At 46.5% G+C, this 27,615-nt stretch overlaps 1 protein-coding gene across 1 annotated transcript in view; it reads left to right on the top strand.

Annotated features, from left to right (window-relative positions):
* The first annotated feature begins 188 nt into the window (after positions 1–188).
* Positions 189–27,615, top strand: part of LOC147603433 (uncharacterized) — a 57,195-nt gene continuing 29,768 nt past the window's right edge. Inside the window, exons 1-3 of the mRNA XM_086796920.1 lie at positions 189–581; positions 1,649–1,726; positions 1,821–2,335. Of these exons, the coding sequence (XP_086653046.1) occupies positions 326–581; positions 1,649–1,726; positions 1,821–2,335 (849 nt within the window). The 5' untranslated portion in view covers positions 189–325. The remainder of the gene's footprint in view (positions 582–1,648; positions 1,727–1,820; positions 2,336–27,615) is intronic.

Here is a 27,615-nt window from a genome sequence, read left to right as displayed (position 1 = left end):
CCGATACGTGAGTGCGTTCTAGTGTACCTAGATATGGGTCCATGTTTCGCCACTCCTTACACTTCCTCCCCATATAGATGGATGATTTTCGGTGCGGTCAAGTATCCCTCGAGAGCACCACGTGAGACCGGATAGAAATCCCGAAAATCCCAAGCGGCATGATCTTCGATGTGATCAAGTATACCCCTAAAGCCCCCGGGTCTCGGGTTGGTTTCCCGACATGAGGGAAGAGTGAGTGAGTTTGTGCGGGCGCGCGTGTGAGAGAGAGAGAGAGAGAGAGAGAGGGGGGAGCAAGCGCGCGGGGGACCTTGCTGCTGCTGCTGCGATGAATTTTCTGAGGCATTCCTTCGCCACCATCTCCGACCCACCGTCCCTGCACAGCGATTCCGATCGGGAAGCGCCGCCTCGTGTGCCGCCAGCTACGCCTCCCCCTCCCACCTTCGACTCCGACAGCGACGATGCTCGCCTTGCACCCCCTCCTGCCGCCTCTGTCGTCGATTCCCTCCGCATCAGGAACCGAATGGCCATCGACGATCACGTGGACGTGCCAGAAGACAGGGGCGGCATCTTGGTCCCTTCCAGTATGGACTCTACTCTCTGATCTTTTCACTTTTTAGCTGTATATTATCTCAGTCGGTGGGTTTCTTGCTTGAATTATCCACTAATGCAAGTACAATAGCAAGTGGCTCCACATCCACCTCATGCCCAAACACTTCTTGTCTACACTTGTACGGTCCTGAATGGGTCTTGGTGGGCTTAGGGAACGATCAATGGGGCGGTGGTGATCGCATGATGCTGGGTATGTTGGTGTGGAGTGACATACACCAACATACTTTACCTTGAAAGGGGCCTTTATTGAATTCAGTTCTAATTGACAAGGTCCATTGTGATAGTGAGCCCAAGCATTCATGAATGGAAGAGCTTAAATATCAATCAAAGAAGGGCCCTCATTTTTCTCAACGAGGTCCTTCAACCCCATCCACATCAATGTGTGGAGAAATGGGATCATGTTTGAAGCCGCCTGAAGAATTCTGGGGTGACAATGCAGAGTTGTGTCCAATCTGCTGAGACACTTGACAACTAGAATAGAGGCATCGGAAAGTGTGTTTGGATAATGTTATACTAATTACTTTGATCTAGCAAGTGGTGTGTACTCGTGGGCAATGTGGTGTTAGCTTGTAGGGTGAACCTAGGTTAGAAAGGATATGATATTGCTATCTTTATTACTGCCACTGCACGTTGTCTTGTTCTTTTCTACTTAATGTGAAAGGATAGCTTTGAAAAGAAAGATGCACACTACAGTGTTGACTCAATCTCTTTTCCATCTTTTACTTTTATTTATCCCATTATGCTAACTTTGACTTAAGATGTTTACTGCTGAGTTAGTTACAGCTAGGGCCAATGTGCACTGGGCCTTCTGATGATGTCCAATTTTGGCAGGAAGGGCTTAATACACCTTGTAGCTTAAGTGAGGTTTTCAAGGGCTTGAGGTGCAAGACTGTGTGCATTTGGCTAAAAGGTCTTTAATTTATGGGCCGATTATTTGGTTGTCTTGGGTCCAGCACAGTCTATTGATTAACTAGAATTTAGATACATAAGGTGGCTTAACTCACCAGTGTTATGATGTCAAATTAATCTTTGGTTGCAGGGGAGCTGCCAAGTGATTGGCACGTGGGTAGAGATATGACATCAGTGATGGGTCTGGACCGTCATTTTGTCTTTCCAGGTAAGCATGTGGATCCAAGGTTTTAATTGTAAATGGCTGGTTATTTAATTTTGACCCTCAATAACACGAAGCTTGTTTGTTTCTGAGCCTTAAGGCGAACAGTTAAGCATTGTAGTTTATGTGTCTTCACATGATGCTTTAATGCTGGAGAGAATAACACAAGAGAAGAATGATAAAGAAAACAATGGTGCCTCCTTTCTTGAAAACTTAAAGGAAAGCGGTAAAGGAGAGGAGAAGCGGCATATATCTGCTGCAGAGGTGGAGTCATGCCCACCTTACAATACATATCCAGTCAGTGAGAGCCTTCTCGCTTTGGAGGGGCCCAAGAAGACGAGTGCTGCACTGCTTGATTTGTTTCAAAATTCTCATTTTTTCACAAGGATCTCAGGAGGAGAAGAGCAAGTGTGGAAAAAGCAAGCGGTTTTTGACCAGCCCACTGAAGAGCTGGATGATGGGACAGTCTCAGCCAATTCCTCAGAACAAGAAAAATCTACAGAATCAGCTAAACCTGTTCCCATTGTCATTGAAGGAGGGGACTTTGAACCTAGAAATGCAGGTGGAGTTGCTCGAAATGCCAGATGCTATTCCTTCGACAATGGTGATATTGCGGTATGCCTTTTGGTGATGATTGATTTTTGCTGTAAAATTGTTTTCAAACTTCATAAGGACCTGCAAAGTTTTTCATCTCCCAATACATGTTTGAAACATACACAGGAATTAAAGCTATCTGAGCAATACCAACTGTGCATGAAGAGGATCTCTCCAACCAGCTTTAGCTTGTAGAAATGCTTCACATAGGAATAGATTGATCCAAGTCTGCGTGGGGGGGCGGGGGGGGGGGTGTGCGTGGAGGGGCGACTGTCAGAATGCGCAGCGGAGATGATGACCAAATCTGGGAACACGAGAGCAAACGCAATGCAGAAAACAACAGCACAAGAGAGAGAGAGATAGAGGCGTGTAACTCTGCTCTATATACACAAAGAAGATCCCGAAGTGATACAAATGTGACAAGGGACTGGGGGGCCATTTTATATGGCCCCCAAAGTGCAGTCGGCCTGTTTCAGAGGCAGCCGACTGGCACTAAACCTCCACGACCACCCAAAAACCAGTCGGCCAGCTGCAGGGGTGTCGGCCAGCTCATGTGGGAGGTCGTGGACCTGAAGCAACACAATCAGCCAGCACCAGCATGTACAAATGCAGTCGGCCAGCTTCAGAGGTCCTCCTTCCACCACAGGGCTGCCACCCAAGCCACAAGAAAATAGGGAAAAATGGGGGAAAAATACGGAGAGTGGGGAAAAATGAGAAAACACCTACAAGGGCGGGCACACCCACAACAAAGGCCCTGGTGTCTACAGAAAGACAGGAGATGACTTCTAACACCCCCTCTCAGCTCCTGGCCCTGAAACCAACCACAGGGAGCTGGGGTGCCGCCTGAGCAAATCCTAAGATAGCGACTTCGTGAAGAGGTCCACCGTACTGTCCTGCGTCGAACAGAATTCTAGCAAGATGTCATCAGCAACGATCTGTTCACGAACAAAGTGCCTCTGGATAACCATGGGTTCCTCGAGTGGAAGCCCAATCCTGCAATGCAACCTCTGCAACCTCACCACCTCACAAGCAGCATCACAAGCAGCCCGGTACTCTGCCTTTGTCAACGACAAGGCAAAAGATGACCGCCTCTTACTGCTCCATAAACCTGCTCCTGGGCCTGAAGTAGATCCTCTCGTGTCCGGATCTCCTCCCCACACTGAGTCACTCCAACCGTGGAGTCGGACTCCATCAATCAATCCCCCTCCTGTGTAAAAGAGTCCATGATCCTTCGCATGCCGCAGAAACCACAAGATACGCAATCCTGCCTCCCAAAGAGTCATCTGCAACCATGAGCTCAACTGCCTCATCAGGAAGCTCCCGTCCAATCTGGTGTCCATCAACCAAATCAATGAACCATTTTGCTTCCGAGTCAAAGAGGCATCACACTGCCCACAAGGATCAACACCTATTACGGTGCAAAGGCAAGTCCTGGAAACCTGCTGAAGACCACGCAAGGCCTTCTGGAACCTGTCAACCACCCCCTCTGAATCCGGAACCACAAAGCTTGGAGAAACCACCTCCTTCTGCAAGTAATCAAGTGCCACCTGCCTGGCTTTCCGAAAGGTCCCCATGGAAAGAACATCCTCATCTACAGGAATTTCTTTGTCCCGAATACTACGAGACATCAGAGCATAAGTTACTTGTTCAGTTTCCTCTGATTGACGAACACAAGAACCACCAACATCAGTACTGGAAAGTTCCTGCCAACTGCTGCCATCAACTAGCAAGCTATCCTCCATCTGGTCCTAGAGAGCTTCAACTGCAGCGTATCCACACTTAAGTGGCCATTACCAGATTGCCACTCATCACAAACCTGAGGACCTGGGAGAGAGAGTGCTGAAAGCTTGTAAACTCCATTCTCCACTCCACCTTCCCCAACCACTTGGCCTGTTGCTTTGTCCCGGAGAGCAACAAAATGCTCATCAAACTCCACCCATACGCCAGTCTTGCAAACCTGATGCACTGACAACAGATGAAAACCAAGTGACGGAACATTCAACACCTGGGAGGAATGCTTCCCCCCTCTGCCATCGGGAACTATCTCCAACCTGCCCTCACTGCTGTGAACTCTCCAGTAAGAATGTGACCAGAATACCTCCAGAGATCCTGTAAATCTGAACGAGAAGGAGTCATGTGCCTGGAAGCACCATTGTCTAGAATCCACTCCCGAGTATCCGTAGCGGCGAGTCCTCCAACCTCCTCCCTGCTTGAAGAAAATGAAGCATCGGTGTCCATCACCTCCAGGTGCACAAAAGCCGGAGTCTTCATGATTGCTGCTGAGGAATCTTCACCCTTCTCGGTCTTCCGCTTGGGACACTGCCTGCAATAGTGGCCTTTCTCGCCACAATCATTACAGGTCCTCTTTGCCTTTAGTTTCTTGTGGTCAGCGACGGTCTTCTTCTCAGAAGACTTCTCCGATGAAGCCTTCCCTTTGCTCGTGTTACGGCCTTTCGACCGTTGGCCAGTTAAGGCCTCCGAACCTCCACCCTGAGGTGGGTTGTTCCTCCTGGTCCAAGATCATGGGCACAAGCTCCTCCCACGTGATGGTGCTGAGCCTGCCACTGGTAATCAAAGACGAGTAAAATGCTGAGTATTGAGAGGGCAAATGCGACAGCAACGTTTTGGCCATGTCCTCTGACGATATCTCGTTCCCAGCCTGAAGAACTTCCTGCTGAAGAGCCTCAGCTTGTTAATATGCTCCCGCATCGTCAATGACTTTGCAGGGCTCATAACCGGCATCTGTACTTAAAACACCTACAAGGGCGGACACACCCACAACAAAGGCCCTAGTGTCTATAGAAAGACAGGAGATGACTTCTAACAGCAACTGGGTAGCTCTCTACCTTAGTGGATTTCTTATGAAGGACCTTACGATCTTTAATGAGAATGATGTCTTAGGAAAAAATTCGTGACTTTAGTATGTAGCCTTAGCATGAATGACCTTAAGTGTGGACTACTAACTAGCAATGTTGATTGTTAACTAGCAGTGTGGATTGCTAACTCGCAGTGTCAACTGTTAACTACGTGTGAAAAGCAATGTTGGAAATGAGAGAGTTGCTTATTAATGGTGGATAAATAGATTAGGTACTAGGCACTAATCTTGGATTAACACTCACATAATGTTGAGATTATATGGTGCTTGAGAGAGAGAGAGAGAGAAATGAAATGATATATGAACGTCCTCAAAAGGCCAAAATGACCTATGAGACCAAAAAGGTTACAACAATTGGTGGATCTGAGACAATGTTTGTGTAAGAAAAGCTAAAACAACTGAACAACTAATTGAAACTGAAACAACAACTATGAGAAAAAGTAAGGTACTAGGAGCTCCTAATGGATAACATCTGGGAAGGAAAACTCCAGTAACAAAGGTAAGCATCATATACATCACTATCCAAAGATGTCTCTCATCGGTCGATGGCGGATATCCTCAATGTCCTCCATGGTGAGTACTCTGATTGGACGTCTCCCATGCCGCGCTAGTATGGTCCTGATCCTCTGTTGTAGTCTCCGCCGGTGTCGGGATGGGCCTCTCATCTTGGGGTGCCTGGATTGCCCTAGCTCTATAGCCCGATCAATCAGTGTACCTCTTGTGCGGCTATACTCTAGGGCTAGCTGCAATGCTTGCTGCCTGATTGCTCAATCTCTGGTCGAAAGAAGTCTGTAATCTGCCTCTGTAGGTGTCTCTCCCTCTCTGATCCCCTCCCTCTCAAGAGACCCTCTCTATGTCTACTCAGCTCCAGCAAGTATAATCCGAGGCATCTCTGATCCTGGTATCTCATGACTCTGGAAAGTGGTCCGAAACCCTCTTTGAACAGGCAGTGAAAACGGCCTCGTATCTCATAATATACTGGACAATGACATATGTAATGTAACTCTGTCTCTGGCTCCATCTAGCACAACTGACAAATCCTGGCCTCAGCTGGTACTCCTCTGAATCTGCCAGTCTCAATCTCTAGCTGGTGTGAGGATGTGCGCATTTGACTGTCAGAATATGCACTGGAAATGATAACCAAACTTGGGTTGACAAGAGCAAGTAGAGTGCAGAAAATAGACAGCACAAGAGACACAGAGAAATAGGTGTGTAAACTCTTCTCTATACACAAGATCCCGCAAATAACTGAATGATCCGATGGTGAGGAGCATGGGGCCTATTTAGATGCCCCATGCATGCAGTAGGCCAACGCTAGTGGCTCTCCACGACTGCATGAAGCAGTCGGCCAGCAGTAGTAGTCTCCACGACTGTAGGAGCTATCAATATCTGAGTGAGCTCATCTAATGACCGTCCCGGCTCCTCGGCACATAAGCGTCTGTATATCTCATCCGTGTACACGGTGTCAGTCTCCCTCGTAAAGGTATAACGAGTGTGTGTGGAGACTTGTCCCAATGGAGCAGTGCTGAATTGAAATGTGAGAGTGAAGGACAAGATAGCATGATCCACTGCTACTCCAACCGGCCTAGTGCCTACCATAAAATCTTGAAAAGAGGGAATGAGACTGGGCTGAGCCGAAGCTTGAACTTGAGCATAGACATGAAGAACTTGGACATAGAGCTTGGGCATGAAGCTTGGACATGAACATGGAGCACAGAGCTTAGACATGGAGCTTGGATGTGGACTTGGACTTGGATTTGGATATTAGATTTGGTACTAGCCCGGTGAGAGATACTTGTGGGTCATCCCCGTGGTGTGCTCGACATCAGAGATCTCGTGCCTCGACATCGACTTGGATATTCTACATCGGCATATTTGTTTGTTTTGTATTCATTGATTGTATTGATCCTGGCTAACGTGCCCGTGGATTGTTCTTGAATAAATTCTTGAAAGGGGGCGGGGTCTGTTCCCCGCTCAATCTGGTGTTGTGCAAGATCCCTATTGCCTTCTCTCTCCTCTCTCTCTCTATATCTTTATCTCTTGGACATATGGTTGAGTCTGTCACGGCACACCCCGTTGGGCTTATAGCATAAAACTGTTTCTTTATATTTAGCCCATGTGTGGGCAACACCACCATGCATGATTTTGGCAAGCCACCATGTTGCATGCGCAGAAGCGTTACTGGACTGATCCACAACCCTAAGCATGATTAAGAACATTGATGCTAATTAACTTATGATTAAGATGCAGAGGAGAGAGAAGAAGAGAGAGCTTGAGTGTAAGGTTTTCTAACTTATGATTAAGACGCAGAGGAGAGAGAAGAAGAGAGCTTGAGTGTAAGGTTTTCTAACTTATGATTAAGACGCAGAGGAGAGAGAAGAAGAGAGCTTGAGTGTAAGGTTTTCTTTATTCATATGGTACAAAAAGGTAACTTATGCTTGTACATGATGGAGGCTTATGGTCAGTGAAACTGGCCTCTGGTAGAAACCAAAGTGTGGTAGACTAGGAGTCACCTATCCAATTGTAGTCCAGACAAATAAACCAGAGCTAGAGTGCTCCAAAACAAAAAGGAGAACGACACCTGTTCGCCCCAAAGCTTGGCGCTCCTTTCGGTATTTCTTTATTAAATTTCAATGGAAAAGCTTAACTGAGTACAACAAAGCCAGTCAAGGAAAAGAAACCTGCATGTCCAATCTGGCAACCCTCAAGACCTCTTAGCATAGAGGATACACATACAGATCTGTGTCCCACAAAAGCAAAACACTGTTGTCTCCTCTAACCAAGACAATGCAATAGGGAAGCCTTGAGCACGCATCTGGTTGTTCCATGATCGTAGCCTCAAACTCAGTCAAAGAACAAATCCACAAACTAACTCTGTTTCCACCCTTCAAAGTGCCACACCCCTCCTCTCACAAAGGGCTAGAAGAAACAACTCTGAAGCAGTCGTAAGCCAGTGGAAAGAGAGAAAGATATTCAGCAGGTACATTGTTGTCCCTCAGTCCAATCCTCCTCAAAAACACCAGCCTTGAGAGTATAGAGTATGCTGTCCTGAATTGCAGCCACCCACCTTTGCCCTCCAGAGCTCACACGAGAGAGAGAGAGAGAGAGAGAGAGAGAGAGAGAGAGAGAGAGAGATTTTATTAACATCTTCCAAAAGACTGAACTCGGCCTATGAGACAAATCAGTGTACCTGTGTGGGGTATCCTCTGTCATCCCAACAAAATGAAAAAGTACTGAACTAAAAAGCTGAATCTGGGTGTGCAATAAGTACAATGAGTGGGGGAGGGGATGGAGCTCTACTACTAGAAGAATTGAAAGCTATATGCATGGAGTATACAATCATGATATGCAACCTAGCTAGCTCCATCCTGTACCATACTGGGGGTATAAAATGGTATACATCAATGAAGGGGGTGTCCACAGCTCCCTGAAGAACATGCCTGGGTCTGCTTTGAAGCGAGCCAGTCACTCCGCACCCTCTCTGTGAAACTGAGCTCTGATCTTTGTCATCTCTCTCTGGTATAGGCGTGGTGTCCGAAAGCTAGGTGTCCTCTGTCTCCTGCGGGCTCTGAGCGTCTCTACTCTCTGGAGAGTAATTCCCTGCTGTGTAGGGGCTAGGAGTGGGGTGGATCTCTGAAAAAATGTAGTAATCTGTGTCTGTCGTCCCCCCTCTGGCGCTGTCTGAGCCTGTAATGATGTCTCTCTGTGACGTTGTATGTCTAGAATGAATCTCCCTAGTATGCGTTGGTCTGTTGCCTCAAAGATCTGGCGTAGGGAATGTGGCTCTCTGAATAAAATGGGATCGCTCTCTCTGATGGCTGTATATGGTCTGCATCTGCATACATAATGCTCCTCACTCTCCACCTCCTCTCTGCACAATCTGCATACCCTCTCCTCTCGGGGGATCCGTGCTGCTCTGCCAGTCTCGATCTCCAATCGATGTGATGAGACTCTAAGCTGACCAATAGCTACTCGGGAGCCGTGTGGTAAAAAGCCCTCCATGTATCTAGGCCTCTCTACAAATCCATCATCAGTGATACTCATGAAGTGATCTCTGTAGTATAGCATCTTCGGTGGAAGAGGTTGTGTAGGCGATATCCATGTCTCTCGTGTATAGAGCTGCCATACGTCCTGTCTCAATACTCTGCTCCTCTCACTATGAGAGAGACGGATATGTGGTGCATCCCTGTCATACTGGAATGGTGGTAGATGTAACTCGCGGCGGGTGCCCGGGGGACCAGGGCCTTTTACACACTTGTTGATACCATCAATGCATGTTAAAACACTTAAACATGGCCACAGCCTTAACACATATCCATCATCACTTTGCATAAAACATAAAGCTGGACAAAACATCCACAAATGCTGAAAATGGAGCTTGCACGTGTGACCGCATAGAGGCCGGAATGGGCCGACCCCCCCCCTTGGAGTATTTTATTACCCAAGGAGAATAATATCGTACAAGCTTTGAGGGCCTTACTCTCCCCACGGGAGATGCCGGATTATCCCTATACAAATGCCATAACACAGCCCAACACAAGGCAACCAAGCCGGAACATAGGCTGTAGAAATGCTGAGCCAACAATATAATCCATATACCTCCGTGTGGGTACTGATTCTTCCCCAAAAACCACGGGTCTTCATGCAATAGAGTTGGTACAGCAAGTACAACTCTTCATTCAGCCGGTACAGCAGGTACAATGGCTGGTACAGCAGGTACGGTGGCTGGTACAGCAGGTACAGCAAGTACAAATGCAGGTACAGCAGGTACAATGACTAGTACAGCAGGTACAGTGGTTGGTACAGCCGGTACGGTGGCTGGTACGATGGCTGGTACAGCAGGTACAGCAAGTACAAATGCTGGTGCAACAAGTACAATGGCTAGAAATCATAATAAATGATTAAATACCCTTGCCTTCAGTATTTCTTCGCGATGGAAGCCTCCAAAACAGCCGGTATTCTTCATGGGCAGCCTTCAAGAGAGAGAGAAAGAGAGTAGCCATCATTAGGGCAGCCTGTAACGGTGGTAGAGGCTAGTGTGCAGCAAGAGAGCCTCCATTAATGAAGAGAGAGGGCTCCAATTTATAGATTTGGGCCTCCCATGAGCTAAAATGGCAAGAGAAGGCTACAATGACAAGTGGAGAGCCACACAATAGCTAAAGTGACAAGTGTGAGGCCACTTGTCTCACTTTGATCCACTTTCTAACAAGTGTCAGGCCACTTGTCTCACTTTGGTCCACCTCCTTGCCACATGTCCCAATCTAAGAGATGGGTCCTTCCATAAACTTTATCTCTAAAAATATCCCAACTGGTAGACATTCTGTCATAGGCACTTTGCCAACTCTTGGTATCTGCTCAATTCCAGATGTAATGACGCGAACAGAATTTTCATCGGAGTCGGGCCAAAAATAGCAACTCTCCTAAATTTTAGGAGTGTGGTCCTTTGTATTCTAGGATAATCCCCCGTTCCCAAAGCTTGTACTTTCCAAATATTTAGGCATTCCGGAGTCCACCAGACCCCTTTCATACAGGGAAATGTCCAGGCTGGTGACATCCTCCCCAACTTCTTAAAAGTTGTCCGCAACTTTAAGCTTCAAGCCATATATTCAAGATATAATCATGTCCCATCGAGTGGGCGAGACGAGACAGTCTAAAAAATCCAATATAACTGAAGAATCCATGTCCCAAATAAATGGGTGAGACTAAATAAGTTTCCATAATACCAATATCAAAATCATGTCCCAAAATAAATGGTCGAGACAAAAACAGTCCCATAAGTCCAGATATCATAATCATGTCCCAAGATAAATGGGCGAGACAAATCAGTCCCATAAGTCCAGATATCATAATCGATGTCCCAAGTAAATGGGCGAGACAAAACAGTCCCATAAGTCCAGATATCATAATCCATGTCCCAAGTAAATGGGCGAGACAAAACAGTCCCATAAGTCCAGATATCATAATCCATGTCCCAAGTAAATGGGCGAGACAAAACAGTCCCATAAGTTTAGATATCATAATCCATGTCCCAAGTAAATGGGCGAGACAAAATAAGTATCCTGCCAATAAGGCATCGGTCCACATGACCCTTGGCATAGACATAAGTCCCGTGCCAACCAAGTATCATGTTCACTTTACCACTTGCACTCCGTGTTGGTACTCTGACCACACACCTTGGATGAGAGGTGGGCTTACAAGAGACACACAATGAGCCGGAACGGCCGACCCCTCCCTTGAGTAAATTGTATTACTATTGGAGAAATTCAATGCATAGCTTCACGGGCATCCATTGCCAAATCCTCCATGCCAATGCATATGAAATTCAGCATTTAGAAAACAATGGTATGTCAATGTAGATCACCAAGGAGCTGCCTTGATGCCCGGCCCGACTTCAGTGCCCATATTCTCTACCATTGGCTCTATGTTCTACCAAGCAAGGTAGCAACATCTTGAAGAGCACTTAGGACAAGAGAAATACTACACAGGGCGGCTAAACAAGGAGTCCTGAAAACAATCACTCGGCAGGCATAGATAACCTGGTGTTCCATACGCATTTCTGCTACACATAGTTTATAGGCATTTCGGCCACCAACTCACACTATCCTCTCAAGTGCCCATGTTCCCTTCCATCTGCTCTCTATTGTTCCACCCACACATGGTAGAAACAATCTTTAAGAGAGCACGTAGGACAAGAGAACACTACACAAGGTATGTGAACCATGAGTTTCATAAGTCCAATGCATCCCAAATAAAGGGAGCCAAAAAGAATAATCCATAAACCTGAGGATGGATCCAAATCCCTAGAAAAGAAGTCCAGGAATCCATAGACCTGTATACCATAACTCTTACCACATACTCTGTGCTAACCACACACCTTGGAGTAGAGGTGGACTTTATCCATAAAAGCATCATATCCATGAGATATCCAAAGATTTCTTCTCTATAAACTTGGACAGATTCGTCCATAGAAATTGCTTGTGAAGCCCAATATCTATATAAATCTCGTCCAAGAAAGAAATCTCCATAGATATAATCCATCCCAATAAAGGGAGCCATGAAAAGAATTCATTCCATTAAAGGGAGCCATAAACAATGTTTCCCTGAAACCATCTCAAGGCAAACAACAACACCTTTCTCCTTGCATAGCTATACAAGGGTTAGTGAACATCAAAAATACTTCATAGCAAAAGCACTAACTTTGCAAACTCAAAGTATACTTAGCTTTTCTTTGCCAGGTTGGTCATGAAGCCAAAAGAAATATCTGGTCACCATATCCTTAAGATATCCTGAGTATCTCCATATAGCTTGCCTGTAAGCTTGATAATATAATCCACAATATCCATATGGAAAGATTGCTAAATGTGTGCACATAAAGCTAACTCCATACTTCCAAGATAAATTTTGTGCATTCATAAATCCTTAGACCAAGTTGTCTATTGCTCATGCTCTTGCTTCATAGGCTCTGAAGTGGCTGGCCATGCTTAATAGCAATGATGGTAAGTGTGGTCCCCACTTGAGATCTTTTCTCTTCCTTATTGATAGAAAGAAGCCTCCGCTTCCAAGAAAGCCTATGCTCTGATACCAATGTAACTCGCGGCGGGTGCCCGGGGGACTAGGGCCTTTTACACACTTGTTGATACCATCAATGCATGTTAAAACACTTAAACATGGCCACAGCCTTAACACATATCCATCATCACTTTGCATAAAACATAAAGATGGACAAAACATCCACAAATGCTGAAAATGGAGCTTGCACGTGTGACCGCATAGAGGCCGGAATGGGCCGACCCTCCCCTTGGAGTATTTTATTACCCAAGGAGAATAATATCGTACAAGCTTTGAGGGCCTTACTCTCCCCATGGGAGATGCCGGATTATCGCTATACAAATGCCATAACACAGCCCAACACAAGGCAACCAAGCCGGAACATAGGCTGTAGAAATGTTGAGCCAACAATATAATCCATATACCTCCGTGTGGGTACTGATTCTTCCCCAAAAACCACGGGTCTTCATGCAATAGAGCTGGTACAGCAAGTACAACTCTTCATTCAGTCGGTACAGCAGGTACAATGGCTGGTACAGCAAGTATAGTGGCTGGTACAGCAGGTACAGTGGCTGGTACAGCCGGTACGGTGGCTGGTACAACAGGTACAGCAAGTACAAATGCAGGTACATCAGGTACAATGACTAGTACAGCAGGTATAGTGGTTGGTACAGCCGGTACGGTGGCTGGTACAATCGGTACGATGGCTGGTACAGCAGGTACAGCAAGTACAAATGCTGGTGCAACAAGTACAATGGCTAGAAATCATAATAAATGATTAAATACCCTTGCCTTCAGTATTTCTTCGCGATGGAAGCCTCCAAAACAGCCGGTATTCTTCATGGGCAGCCTTCAAGAGAGAGAGAAAGAGAGTAGCCATCATTAGGGCAGCCTGTAACGGTGGTAGAGGCTAGTGTGCAGCAAGAGAGCCTCCATTAATGAAGAGAGAGGGCTCCAATTTATAGATTTGGGCCTCCCATGAGCTAAAATGGCAAGAGAAGGCTACAATGACAAGTGGAGAGCCACACAATAGCTGAAGTGACAAGTGTGAGGCCACTTGTCTCACTTTGATCCACTTTCTAACAAGTGTCAGGCCACTTGTCTCACTTTGGTCCACCTCCTTGCCACATGTCCCAATCTAAGAGATGGGTCATTCCATAAACTTTATCTCTAAAAATATCCCAACTGGTAGACATTCTGTCATAGGCACTTTGCCAACTCTTGGTATCTGCTCAATTCCAGATGTAATGACGCGAACAGAATTTCCATCGGAGTCGGGCCAAAAATAGCAACTCTCCTAAATTTTAGGAGTGTGGTCCTTTGTATTCTAGGATAATCCCCCATTCCCAAAGCTTGTACTTTCCAAATATTTAGGCATTCCGGAATCCACCAGACCCCTTTCATACAGGGAAATGTCCAGGCTGGTGACATCCTCCCCAACTTCTTAAAAGTTGTCCGCAACTTTAAGCTTCAAGCCATATATTCAAGATATAATCATGTCCCATCGAGTGGGCGAGACGAGACAGTCTCAAAAATCAATATAACTGAAGAATCCATGTCCCAAAGAAATGGGTGAGACTAAATAAGTTTCCATAATACCAATATCAAAATCATGTCCCAAAATAAATGGGCGAGACAAAAACAGTCCCATAAGTCCAGATATCATAATCATGTCCCAAGATAAATGGGCGAGACAAATCAGTCCCATAAGTCCAGATATCATAATCCATGTCGCAAGTAAATGGGCGAGACAAAACAGTCCCATAAGTCCAGATATCATAATCCATGTCCCAAGTAAATGGGCGAGACAAAACAGTCCCATAAATTTAGATATCATTATCCATGTTCCAAGTAAATGGGCGAGACAAAATAAGTATCCTGCTAATAAGGCATCGGTCCACATGACCCTTGGCATAGACATAAGTCCCGTGCCAACCAAGTATCATGTCCACTTTACCACTTGCACTCCGTGTTGGTACTCTGACCACACACCTTGGATGAGAGGTGGGCTTACAAGAGACACACAATGAGCCGGAACGGCCGACCCCTCCCTTGAGTAAATTGTATTACTATTGGAGAAATTCAATGCATAGCTTCACGGGCATCCATTGCCAAATCCTCCATGCCAATGCATCTGAAATTCAGCATTTAGAAAACAATGGTATGTCGATGTAGATCACCAAGGAGCTGCCTTGATGCCCGGCCCGACTTCAGTGCCCATATTCTCTACCATTGGCTCTATGTTCTACCAAGCAAGGTAGCAACATCTTGAAGAGCACTTAGGACAAGAGAAATACTACACAGGGCGGCTAAACAAGGAGTCCTGAAAACAATCACTCGGCAGGCATAGATAACCTGGTGTTCCATACGCATTTCTGCTACACATAGTTTATAGGCATTTCGGCCACCAACTCACACTACCCTCTCAAGTGCCCATGTTCCCTTCCATCTGCTCTCTATTGTTCCACCCACACATGGTAGAAACAATCTTCAAGAGAGCACGTAGGACAAGAGAACACTACACAAGGTATGTGAACCATGAGTTTCATAAGTCCAATGCATCCCAAATAAAGGGAGCCAAAAAGAATAATCCATAAACCTGAGGATGGATCCAAATCCCTAGAAAAGAAGTCCAGGAATCCATAGACCTGTATACCATAACTCTTACCACATACTCTGTGCTAACCACACACCTTGGAGTAGAGGTGGACTTTATCCATAAAAGCATCATATCCATGAGATATCCAGAGATTTTTTCTCTATAAACTTGGACAGATTTGTCCATAAAAATTGCTTGTGAAGCCCAATATCTATATAAATCTTGTCCAAGAAAGAAATCTCCATAGATATAATCCATCCCAATAAAGGGAGCCATGAAAAGAATTCATCCCATTAAAGGGAGCCATAAACAATGTTTCCCTGAAACCATCTCAAGGCAAACAACAACACCTTTCTCCTTGCATAGCTATACAAGGGTTAGTGAACATCAAAAATACTTCATAGCAAAAGCACTAACTTTGCAAAGTCAGAGTATACTTAGCTTTTCTTTGCCAGTGTAATATGCGGAAGCTTCGGAGAAGGATCGGTACTTCAAAACTTAGAAATCAGCACTCTTTTCGCGACGGAATTAACGCACAAACTGAAAGGAGATGTGCAGAAAATAGAGAGAGAAGGGGAAGATGGAGAGGACACATTATTGGGTCCCAATTACCCTCTGTAGGGCCCCCACCACGGATGGTGTATTTGCTTTATTAGAATGATGTAAATCTGAAAACAAATACAAAGTACTTGACCTTTTCTTGGCTGGAAAACCTACCCTTGACCTTCAGTCCTTCACCCCTTTGCGTTAGCAAGTTCTTGGCTGTCCTGGCCCTTGTTTGCTTGATGCACTTGGTGAATTATTGTTGGGTTTTATGCTGTGTATGCACCCTGAGGAGTGCTAGTGATCATAAGTAGATTATTGGGGCACTTTTTACTTCAGTTAGTGGAGGTTTTTTCCCCCAGTTTAGCTCAGTTTCACTTATATGTAGTTTATAAGTGTTTTGGTCCACCCGGCACATTTATGGCCGGACATGTGAACACTTATCTTTAGGGTCACTATCATGTGGCTATTGTACTTCACTTTTTTATCAATCAAGCATACTGAAGTCGTGTTCTCTCTACTCTTGGTTTCCATGCCTGTTTGTACCTTCTGTAAACCCTAACCCTAACACCCATTCCCTTCAATTGGTATCAGAGCATTGAAGCTCTGCCTTGCACTGCCCGTACAGCTGCTTCAGAACCTGCCGCCCGTACTTCTGAGCGCCGTACACCTGTGCGCTTGCTGCCCGTACACCCAGTCTGCGTCGCCTGCATCGCCTTCAGTTACTGTACCTGCCCGTACAGTCAAGCGCAGCCACCATCACCTGTGCGCCTTCAGCTACACCTGTGCGCCTGCTGCCCGTACACTTGCTTCCGTACCTGGCGACTATACCTGGCGACTGTACAAACCTGGCGATTGTACTTGGCGACTGTACAAACCTGCGCAGGCTGCATACTTGCTTCTGTACCTGACGTGTACCTGCTCGCCCAACACAGTACTGTACCTGCCCGTACAGTAAGCGCTACCTACACAGTACTTCCACATCATCAGTCCTGTGAAGTACAGTCAACTGTACTTGCACTTTGGTGATCTGTACCTGCAGAAATACCACAAGCTACACAGTCATTCAGTGGTAAGCATTAAAATTCTGTTTTTGGGCATTTTTATTTTCTCTGTGAAAATATACAGGCACAACAGGCAGATTTTCTAGCAAAGAACTACACAGGTTTTTTGCACAGTTTGGGTGCAGCAAATTTGGGCATTTTTGGGGCATTTTGGCATTGTATACGCCATTTGCTGCTCTACTCAATCATTGGTGCTTTGAACTGCACATTCAAAGGATTGAGAGTGCAGGCATATTTGGGTGAACTGTATTCAGTGGAGTACAGTTATTATCAGGGTTTCTGCTATTGGGTTTTTTTGGTAAACATGTACAACATTGTGCGTAAAGCATAATGGCAAATCAACAGCAAAGTGATGTATTCACATATTTGTCTAAGGAAGACAAATTGGATGGCACGAACTACTCCTTGTGGAGTTTTATGCTGAAAAATGTGCTTGTGGCAAAAGGTCTTTGGGATTTTGTTAGTGGTGATGAACCACGTCCAGGTGAGACTCCTCCCCAAGGGGGTGCTCGTGGACGAGGACAACAGGTACAGGCTCTAGGACAGCCATTGCCTGTTCAAAGAACAAATGCCCAAAAGACATGGGATGCCAGGGATGCACAAGCTTTGTCACTCATTGCATTGTCAGTACAGAGGTCCATTATACCTCATATTCGTTCAGCTGGCTCTTCACAGAATGCATGGGTGACTTTGGAGCAGATGTATGCTGCTCGTAATGAGGCTAGGATCTCATTTTTGAAAAGAGAGCTGGAAAATCAGAAAATGAATGAAGGAGATGATATGTCTAGCCACTTAAACAAGCTGCAGGATTTGAGAGAGCAACTCATCAATGTGGATGAGATTATTCCTGAGACACAGCTTGTGTCCACCATCTTGCACTCTTTGCCAAGATCTTACTTTGCTTTTCATACCTCTTTGAACCTCAGCATGAGGAATGCTGTTGAACCCCTCAAGTATCAGGAACTTGTTGCTCTCTTACTACAAGAGGAGCAAATGAGGAAGAATATGAATATGAACACAAATGCTGAACAAGCATTTACTACAGGTCAAAAGGGGAAAGGAAAAACTCAGCCAAAGAGTGCAAATCAAAACTCAGGTGATGGTGGTTCTTCACAGGATACCAAGAAAAGTGATGGACAGCCCAAGAAGAAGGGCAAATGTCATTACTGTAAGAAGCCAGGTCACTACATCACTGAATGTAGGAAGAGGATTGCCAAAGAGAAGGCAAAGGAAGCTGGGATGTCTGTTAATGATGCTTCTAAAGCTCCTCCAGAGACTGCTTCTTTTGTTGAGGACAGGGATTACTGTTTTTATACATGCAGCTATGATGCCTCTTGGTCTTCACAGGCACTCAGTTTGACAGAGCATGCATGTACTTGGTATTTTGATAGTGGTGCCTCAAAGCATATCACATCTCGCAGGGATTTGTTTAGTCATGTTGGCCCTGCCCCTGTTGGCAAAACTGTTCAGTGTGCCAACAATGCTTCATATCCAGTTCGTGGCATTGGGGAGATTCAGCTCACAGCCATTGATGGCTCCATTCTCCGCCTTACAGATGCCTTATATGTACCAGGGATAAAGAAGAATTTGTTGTCCATTTCTTCTTTAGCACATTGTGGAATGCAAGTCCACTATGATGATGATAAATGCATGGTCAGAGACAAAGCTAATGCCTTGACCTTGATGCTTACTGGTACACTATGTCATGGACTTTATCAGTTGGATGCATTTCAGCCAGTGGATCAGTCTGCTTATAATGCATTCACTCTTACTCCAGCTATGGTTGATGCGGAGTTATGGCATGCTCGCATGGGGCATGTAAATTTTGGTAGTATACAGATCTACCTCTCATGGAGAAGCCTCCAGATCACATTTGTGAAGGATGTATTTTGGGAAAAATGCACAGGTTTTCCTTCCCACGTGATCAGGCTCTAAGAGCAACTGCAAAGTTGCAACTTATACACAGTGATCTTTGTGGTCCCATGCAGACGAAGTCATTAGGTGGTTGCTTCTATTTTGCAACATTTATTGATGACTTCTCTCGTATATGCTGGGTCTATCCTTTGACACAGAAATCACAGGTATATGATGCATTTTTGGCCTTTGTAGCACTTGCTGAGACAGAGTCAGGATGCAAGGTGAAGACTCTCCGTTCTGACCGAGGGGGGGAATATATGTCACATATGCTGAATTCCTTTCTTGGGAGTAGAGGTATAAAACATCAGTATACTACTCCTCACACTCCACAGCAGAATGGGGTTGCAGAAAGGAAGAATCGGTCACTCATGGAGATGGCCAGATGTATGCTAAAGGCAAAAAGGCTACCACATATCTTTTGGGTGGAAGCAGTAATATGTGCTTGTCATATTTTGAATCGATGTCCCACAAAGGCATTGGTTCTATTACTCCTTTTGAGGCTTGGCATGGCCGCAAGCCTTCTGTATCGCATTTTCGCATCTTTGGGTGTCTTGCATATGCACACATACCCAAAGAGTTGAGGAGGAAGCTGGATGATAAAGCCACAAAATGCATTTTTGTTGGGTATAGCCGTGAGAGCAAAGGCTACAGGTTATATGACCCACTATCCAAGAAGATATTCACTAGTCGGGATGTGATTTTTGATGAAAAATCAGAAATATCCATGGCTGGTTATGAGGCAAATCAGGCTGAAAATGATGTGTTTGAAGGTCTACTACCCATGGAGTTTCATTCCACAGTTGGTGATCCAACTCATGAGGGTAGAGGACAGCCAGCAAATGATGTAGGTGGTGCAGAAATTCAGCAGCCAAATGAGCCAGAAGCTGAACCAAATATGGGGCAGCAGGCACCACAGGTCAGACACATACCTAGATGGTATTTGAGGACATTACAGGACAGCCATTCAGAGGGTCCTCTTGCTGGTCGTACTCGTAGGGAAACAAGGACCAATGAGCATGCACACATCATGGATTTGAATCTGGTTATGGCAGCCAGTTTACAGGATAATGATGAGCCTGATTCATTTGTGGATGCACGAGATAATGTGCATTGGAACAAAGCCATGCAGGATGAGCTTGATTCTATTAAAAAGAATCAAACATGGGATTTGGTTGATCTGCCCAAAGGCAAGAAAGCAATTGGTACTAAATGGGTCTATAAGTTGAAAAGACATGCAGATGGATCCATTGACAGGGACAAAGTCCGTCTAGTTGCAAAGGGCTATGCACAGAAGAAGGGCATTGATTATGAGGAGACATTTGCTCCTACATCCCGTATGTCGACACTTAGGTGTGTCATTGCATTGGCTGCACATCGTGGTTGGGTTGTTCACCAGTTGGACATAAAGACTGCATTCCTACATGGGGACCTCGAGGAGGAAGTTTATGTATTTTAGCCCATGGGATTTGCAGAACATGGTCATGAGGGGAAAGTTTGCAGGCTGAAAAAGGCCTTGTATGGTTTGAAACAAGCTCCACGAGCTTGGTATGCAAAAATAGATGCTTTTCTACTCACTCAGGGTTTTGTGAACAGTCCATTAGAGGCCACTCTGTATGTAAAGAAAGAAGAGACAGATCTGCTGGTCATCAGTCTTTATGTGGATGATCTCTTGCTCATGGGATCAAATGATGACAAAATTGCAGCTTTTAAGGAGATACTGCAACAGACATTTGACATGTTTGACTTGGGCCTTGTACATTACTATTTGGGCATACAGTTTGTGCAAGATAACAGAGGCATTGGGTTGTTGCAATCACGCTATGTTGCTAAACTTCTGGAGAAGTTTAAATTTCAGGATTGCAAGCCTATTAGTACTCCTATGGAGCCTGGGATGAAACTGTCACTACAAGATGACAGTGTTTCCTTTGATGCCACTACATATGCTCAGGCTGTTGGGTGCCTCATTTACTTGTGTAATACAAGGCCAGATATTCAGTATGCAGTCTCTCAGTTGAGCAGATTCATGCACAGCCCACGGTTGTCACATTGGCAAGCTGTGAAGCGTGTATTCCGTTATTTGCAGGGTACCTTGTCTCTTGGATTGCTTTATCCTGAGGGGGGTGACATGCAGTTACACGCTTACAGTGATTCAGATTGGGCTGGTGATTTTGATACCAGACATTCCACTAGTGGAAATTGTTTCTTCCTTGGCTCTTCATGCATTTCTTGGCTAAGCAAGAAACAAACCACAGTGGCCACTTCGTCTTGTGAGGCAGAGTACAGAGCAGCCTACACTACTACTGTTGAGTGTGTTTGGCTGCGTCGTCTCATGACTGATATGGATATTTCAGTGGAGGAGCCTACACCTATCTATACTGATAGTCAGAGTGCCATTGCTGTGGCCAGGAATCCTGTGTTTCATGCTCGCACGAAACACATTGAGATTCACTATCATTTTGTTCGGGAGAGACTCCAGGCAGGAGATATCAGTCTGATCTACTGTCCTACAGATCAGAATGTGGCAGACATCTTCACCAAGGCATTACCACGCCCGAAATTTGAAGCATTCCGCAATGCTTTGAATTTGTTTCCTTTTGGTGGATGATGTACAGTGATCACATATCACTCCAGGGGGGTTTGTTGGGTTTTATGCTGTGTATGCACCCAGAGGAGTGCTAGTGATCATCAGTAGATTACTGGGGCACTTTTTACTTCAGTTAGTGGAGGTTTTTTCTCCCAGTTTAGCTCAGTTTCACTTATATGCAGTTTATAAGTGTTTTGGTCCACCCGGCACATTTATGGCCGGACATGTGAACACTTATCTTTAGGGTCACTATCATGTGGCTATTGTACTTCACTTTTTTATCAATCAAGCATACTGAAGTCGTGTCCTCTCTACTCTTGGTTTCCACGCCTGTTTATACCTTCTGTAAACCCTAACCCTAACACCCATTCCCTTCAATATGCTGTGTATGCACCCAGAGGAGTGCTAGTGATCATCAGTAGATTACTGGGGCACTTTTTACTTCAGTTAGTGGAGGTTTTTTCCCCCAGTTTAGCTCAGTTTCACTTATATGCAGTTTATAAGTGTTTTGGTCCACCCGGCACATTTATGGCCGGACATGTGAACACTTATCTTTAGGGTCACTATCATGTGGCTATTGTACTTCACTTTTTTATCAATCAAGCATACTGAAGTCGTGTTCTCTCTATTCTTGGTTTCCACGCCTGTTTGTACCTTCTGTAAACCCTAACCCTAACACCCATTCCCTTCAATTATGAGATGATCTCATTGAATTCTTGGCTGGGCTTTTATACCCCCTTTTGCATCCAGTCGGCCAGCTAATAAAAGCTCCACGACTGGGTATTTTCCAATAAACTGAATTCACACTATAATAAATGCAGTCCAGCCTGCGCTTATGCTTGTGTGGGACAGTACCAGGCTGCGCATGGGTGTGGGACTGCCCCTACACCTGGCCGACCTGCTGGTTAGGGTTTCCAACCCTATCGGCTGCCTGTCCAGCAGCAGTAAAGCTGGCCGACAGCCCTTCCAGCCCATGCCATGGCTGGTGGGCACAGCTTGGGTCCTCTTGGCCCCTTGGGGGTGGTTCTACACCTCCCCCATGCCCACACTAAGAGTGCAAGTGCAAATCTTCGCACTGGGGTAGCCCTATGGGCTGGCCCCATCTCTACATGCAAACCTACATGCCTACAGAGGCCTGGCATCCAGTTGCAAACCAGATACACAGAACATCTGACATCATTCCAGAGGGAGACTCACAGCGCGGACTGGCACTGCTTCATGTGCAAGACAGTGCACACCTGACCTTGGACTTATGTGCAGGACAATGCACACCTGACCTCGGACGACTGAGATGGATCCCTGGCTGACTCATCCCGGACTGGGCTCACATGGGACCAGTTCACCATCCCAGGTCCTGCACCTTCTGTACAGAAATGTCTACGTGGCATCCAAGTGCGGGATGCACGTGACATCCCCTTCTGCTTAACTTGACGGAAGCTGCATAGCCTCCAAATAATCCGTCAATAATGCCGGATAGTCTTCGAAAAATTCTTTGTCGAGCCATACCGCTTCATGAGTTCCTCGGTCTTGAAACTTCGTGAGGAACTGTTGTAGTCTTTGGCCTGAGCCATGCTTGAAACGGTGCAGAAGGATCTGTTCTGGAACCATTACTTCTGCTTCATCAATAATGTCTGGTTCCGCTTCGTCTTTGACCTCTGAAGGGGGTGGACCTGCATATGGCTTTAACCAACTGACATGAAATACATCGTGCATAGTCCAACTCGGAGGTAGCTTTAACTGCATAGACACCTCATTAATCTTTTTCCGGATGGGAAATGGTCCGAAGCTCCTGAAAGACAACTTTGGGCATCGCTTGCCCACCTGCTTCAATCTTTGCTTCATAATCCGAAGATACACCCAATCCCCTTCCGAAAACTTCATGTCCCTTCGGTCTTTATTGGCTTGTCGAGTGTAGGCCTCTTGCGCTTTAGCCAATCTGTCTTTAACGGACTCTAGGATCTCCTGGTAAGACTCCGTCACTCTGTTCGCCTCCGGTACTGAAGACAAAGTCCTGGTTAACAACGACTGGAAAGGCCTTCCAAATGCTGCCTCATATGGAGTCCTGCCAATAGCTGAAGAAAAAGAGTCATTCAAAACAGCTTGAACTAAAGGCAAAAACGATTCCCACTTACCTTGTTGATCGTGGACATAACACTTCAGCACATCAAAGGCCAACTGGTTGTATATCTCTGTCTGGCCATCTGTCTGTGGGTGGAATGCACTGGAAAAATTCAACTTAGTACCAAAATTATCAAACAATGCCCTCCAAAAATGAGTGGTAAACTTGGCATCTCGGTCTGACACTATGGTCCTAGGAATCCCGCCAATCGGGTACCAATGCCGAATGAATAGCTGGGCAACATCCTCGGCGGTCACATTGGCCCTGCAAGGAATAACAAATTTGCTGAACCTGTCAACAATAGTTAAACACTGTGTATTACGCTTACTCGGACTGGGAGGCAGATTTGTGACAAAGTCCATCGAAATGTCCTGGAAAGGACCCTTAGGAATTGGCAAAGGCTGTAACTGTCAGAATATGCAGCGGAAATGATAACCAAACTTGGGTAGACAAGAGCAAGTAGACTGCAGAAAATAATCAGCACAAGAAACACAGAGAGATGTGTGTAAACTCTTCTCTATACACAAGATCCCGAAGATACTGAATGAGAAAGTGGAGGAGGATGGGGGGCAATATATACAAGCCCATGAGGGCAGTCGGCCTGCTCTAAAAGAGGCCCACGACTGAATAAATGTCCACGACTGCTGATATTAGCAGTCGGCCAGCATCTGGTGCCCCACGCCTGCTCAGAACAAGTCGGCCAGCACTCAGACAGCCCACGACTGCTACGGATGCAGTCGGCCAGCTTCAGAGTGCTCCTGGCATCAACTGGCAGCCCTCCAGCCACTAGGAAAAAAATGGGAAAAATAGGGAAAAAATACGGGGAGTGTGGAAAAATGATATACGGGCGGGCACACCCACAACAGAGGCCCTGGTGTATACAAATAGACAGGAGATGACTTCTAACACCCCCTCTCAGCTCCTGGCTGTGTAACCAACCCCAGGGAGCTGGAGTGCCGCCTGAGCGTAGCCTGAGGTAGAGACTTCGTGAAGAGGTCCGCCGCATTGTCCTCCGTCGAACAATAAAGTAGCAAGATGTCACCCGCCAAGATCTTCTCACGAACAAAGTGATACTGTATCTCTATATGCTTGGTCCGGGCATGGAAAACCGGGTTCCGAGCAATAGCTATACAACTCTGGTTATCACACTGGATGACTGTGGGCTCCCTCTGTGGAAACCCCATCTCGCCAAGCAGCCTCCGCAGCCATACAACCTCACAAGCAGCACCACAAGCAGCCCGATACTCTGCCTCTGTCGAAGAAAGGGCAATAGTTGGCTGCTTCTTGCTGCTCCAAGAAACCGCTCCTGAGCCGAGGGTAAAAGTGTATCCTGAAGTAGATCTCCTCGTGTCTGGATCTCCTCCCCAATCTGAGTCACTCCAACCTTGGAGCTTGACTCCATTCCCTCCTGTGTAAAAGAGTCCCAGATCCTTCGTACTCTGCAGATACCGCAAGATCCGCAATCCTGCGTCCCAATGAGTCTTCAATGGCGTCTGCATAAAAGAGCTCAACAGCCCCACGGAGAAGCTCAAGTCCAATCTGGTGTTCAGCAACCAGATCAATGAACCAACCAGCTTCCTGTACTGCGAGGCATCAACTGGCTCACAAGGATCTGTAACGGTTAACTTTGTGTTCGGGTCCATCGGCGAAGTAATAGGCTTGCAGTTCTCCATCCCAAAGGCCTCAAGCAACTCATGAACATACCGCTGCTGAGAGACGAAAACCCCCCTCTGGGTCTGCCAGATCTCCAATCCCAAGAAGAAGTGAAGTAAGCCTAAGTCGGTCATCTCAAACTCCTTTGACAAGGCAGCCTTCGTCACTCCAATGTGCTCCACATGACCGCCGGTGAGAATGAGATCATCCACATAAAGGATGATGAGTGTGACCATGCCGCGTTCCCGAAAGAGATACAGGTTCGGATCTGCAACCGATCTCTGGAATCCAGTCCGAATAAAGAAGGAATCAATCTTCTGATTCCAAGCCCGCGGAGCCTGCTTAAGACCATACAAGGCCTTACGTAACCTGTAAACCATCCCTTCCGATCCTGGAACAATGAAGCCTGGAGGCTGCTCTACGTACACCTCCTCCTGCAGGTCACCATTAAGGAACGCCGATTTTACATCCATCTGGTACACGGGCCACCTCTGAGAAGAAGCAAGGGCAAGAACGGTCCGAATCGTGGTCATCCGCGCTGTCGGTGCAAAGGTATCCTCGTAGTCGATGCCTGGCCGCTGAGCATAACCCTTAGCCACGAGCCTGGCTTTGTGTTTGTCCACCGACCCATCAGCCGCGTACTTGGTCTTAAAGACCCATTTGACACCAATGACTGACCGCTTCGACGGCCTTGGTACCAACTCCCAAGTGTTGTTCTTCTCGATGGGTTCCACCTGCATGGCTTCCCTCCAAGTATCCTGTGAAAGGGCTTCCTTTACGGAAGTGGGCTCTTTATCCCGCATGATAGGAGACATAAGAGCATAGTTCACCTGAAGAAGCTCCGCCGTGTTGCTTTTATCTCGAACTCGATGTGATCTTCGAGGGCCGTCCTCTGTGGTCCACTCAGAGGGTAGCTCCGTGACACCTGACTCCCGAAGGGTGTCCATCAACCACCTAGGTACTCGAACAGATCGTGGAGCCTCCTGTGGTCGCGGGGGCTCAACTCCAGCTGCGGGCTCAACCTCCTGTGATGATTGAGGTGGATCAACTGGAGTGGTAGACTGGGAATCATCATCAGACTCTGGATCTCCAAGAAGTGGCGGCTCCTCGACAGTGGATGCTGGAACATGCTCGTCAAAGACCACATCCCGGCTGACAACAATCTCGTTCCTCTCTGGATCATACAACCTGTATCCCTTGGAAAGAGAGTTATACCCCACAAATACCAGCTTGCGGGACTTGGAGTCAAGCTTCCCCCTCTGCTTCTTCGGAATATGTACATACGCGTCACTCCCAAAAACACGGAAGTGCGAGACATCGGGTTTCCTGCCAAAATATGCCTCAAATGGAGTCATATGGGGTACAGAAGTCGTCGGAGAGCGGTTAATGGTATGGACAGCTGTCGCCACAGCCTCACCCCAAAGTGGACGAGGAAGATCTCGATGCTCCAGCATGGTCCTCGCCATCTCCACCACAGTCCTGTTCTTACGTTCAACAACTCCATTCTCCGAAGGCGATCCGGTATTGGCCAATTCCCTCTTGATGCCATGATCTGCACAAAACCGAAAGAATACAGTCGAGGAGAATTCCCCTCCTTTGTCAGCCCTGAGAGTCTTGACCTGAAATCCAGACTCTTTCTCCACCATCACGTGCCAATCCTTGAACCGAGCAAAAGCCTGGTCCTTTTGTGAAAGAAAGTAGACCCACGTGAATCTGGTACAATCATCAACAAGCAGCATGAAGTAGAGAGATCCTCCCAAGGATGGTATCTGCTGTGGTCCACACAAGTCAGTGTGAATCAACTCCAAAGGTTTCGAAGCCCGCCTGGAAGCTTGCTTCGGAAAGGATTCCCTGTGCTGCTTACCACGTATGCAAGAACTGCAGCGTCCTTGCCTACTACCAACATCTGGCAAGCCAACCACCATCTGGTCCCGGAAGGCGCGCCGCAAAGCATCCACATTTAAGTGGCCAAAACGAAAGTGCCACAAATCTCCGACCTGAGAGCCTGTCAGTGAGGAGAGTGCAGAGAGCTTGTAGATGCCGTTCTCCACACCGCCTTCCCAAACAACTTTGCCTGTCTCACGGTCCCTTAGAGCAACTGAATGCTCCTCAAATTCCACCCGAAAGCCAGTCTTGCATACCTCATGCACTGACAAAAGATGAAAGCCTAGAGCAGGGACATAAAGAACACGGGAAGCATGCTTGCCCCCCTTGCCGTCGGGAATGATCTCCATCCGGCCCTCACTATGAATCGGAATAGTGGAGTTATCACCAATAAAGATACGACCTGACTGCCGCTTCAGATCCAGGAAGAAGTCACGGGATGGAGTCATGTGCCTGGAAGCACCACTGTCGAGAATCCATTCCCGAGTATCCTTTGCGGTGAAGCCAACTGCCTC

The sequence above is a fragment of the Cibotium barometz genome, chromosome 64 (genome assembly GCF_041138505.1).
Source record: "Cibotium barometz isolate CiBa-2024 chromosome 64, ASM4113850v1, whole genome shotgun sequence".
Classification (NCBI taxonomy): domain Eukaryota; kingdom Viridiplantae; phylum Streptophyta; class Polypodiopsida; order Cyatheales; family Cibotiaceae; genus Cibotium; species Cibotium barometz.
The sequence above is the reverse complement of the archived record's forward strand: the minus strand, read 5'-3'. Positions and strand labels throughout refer to the sequence as shown.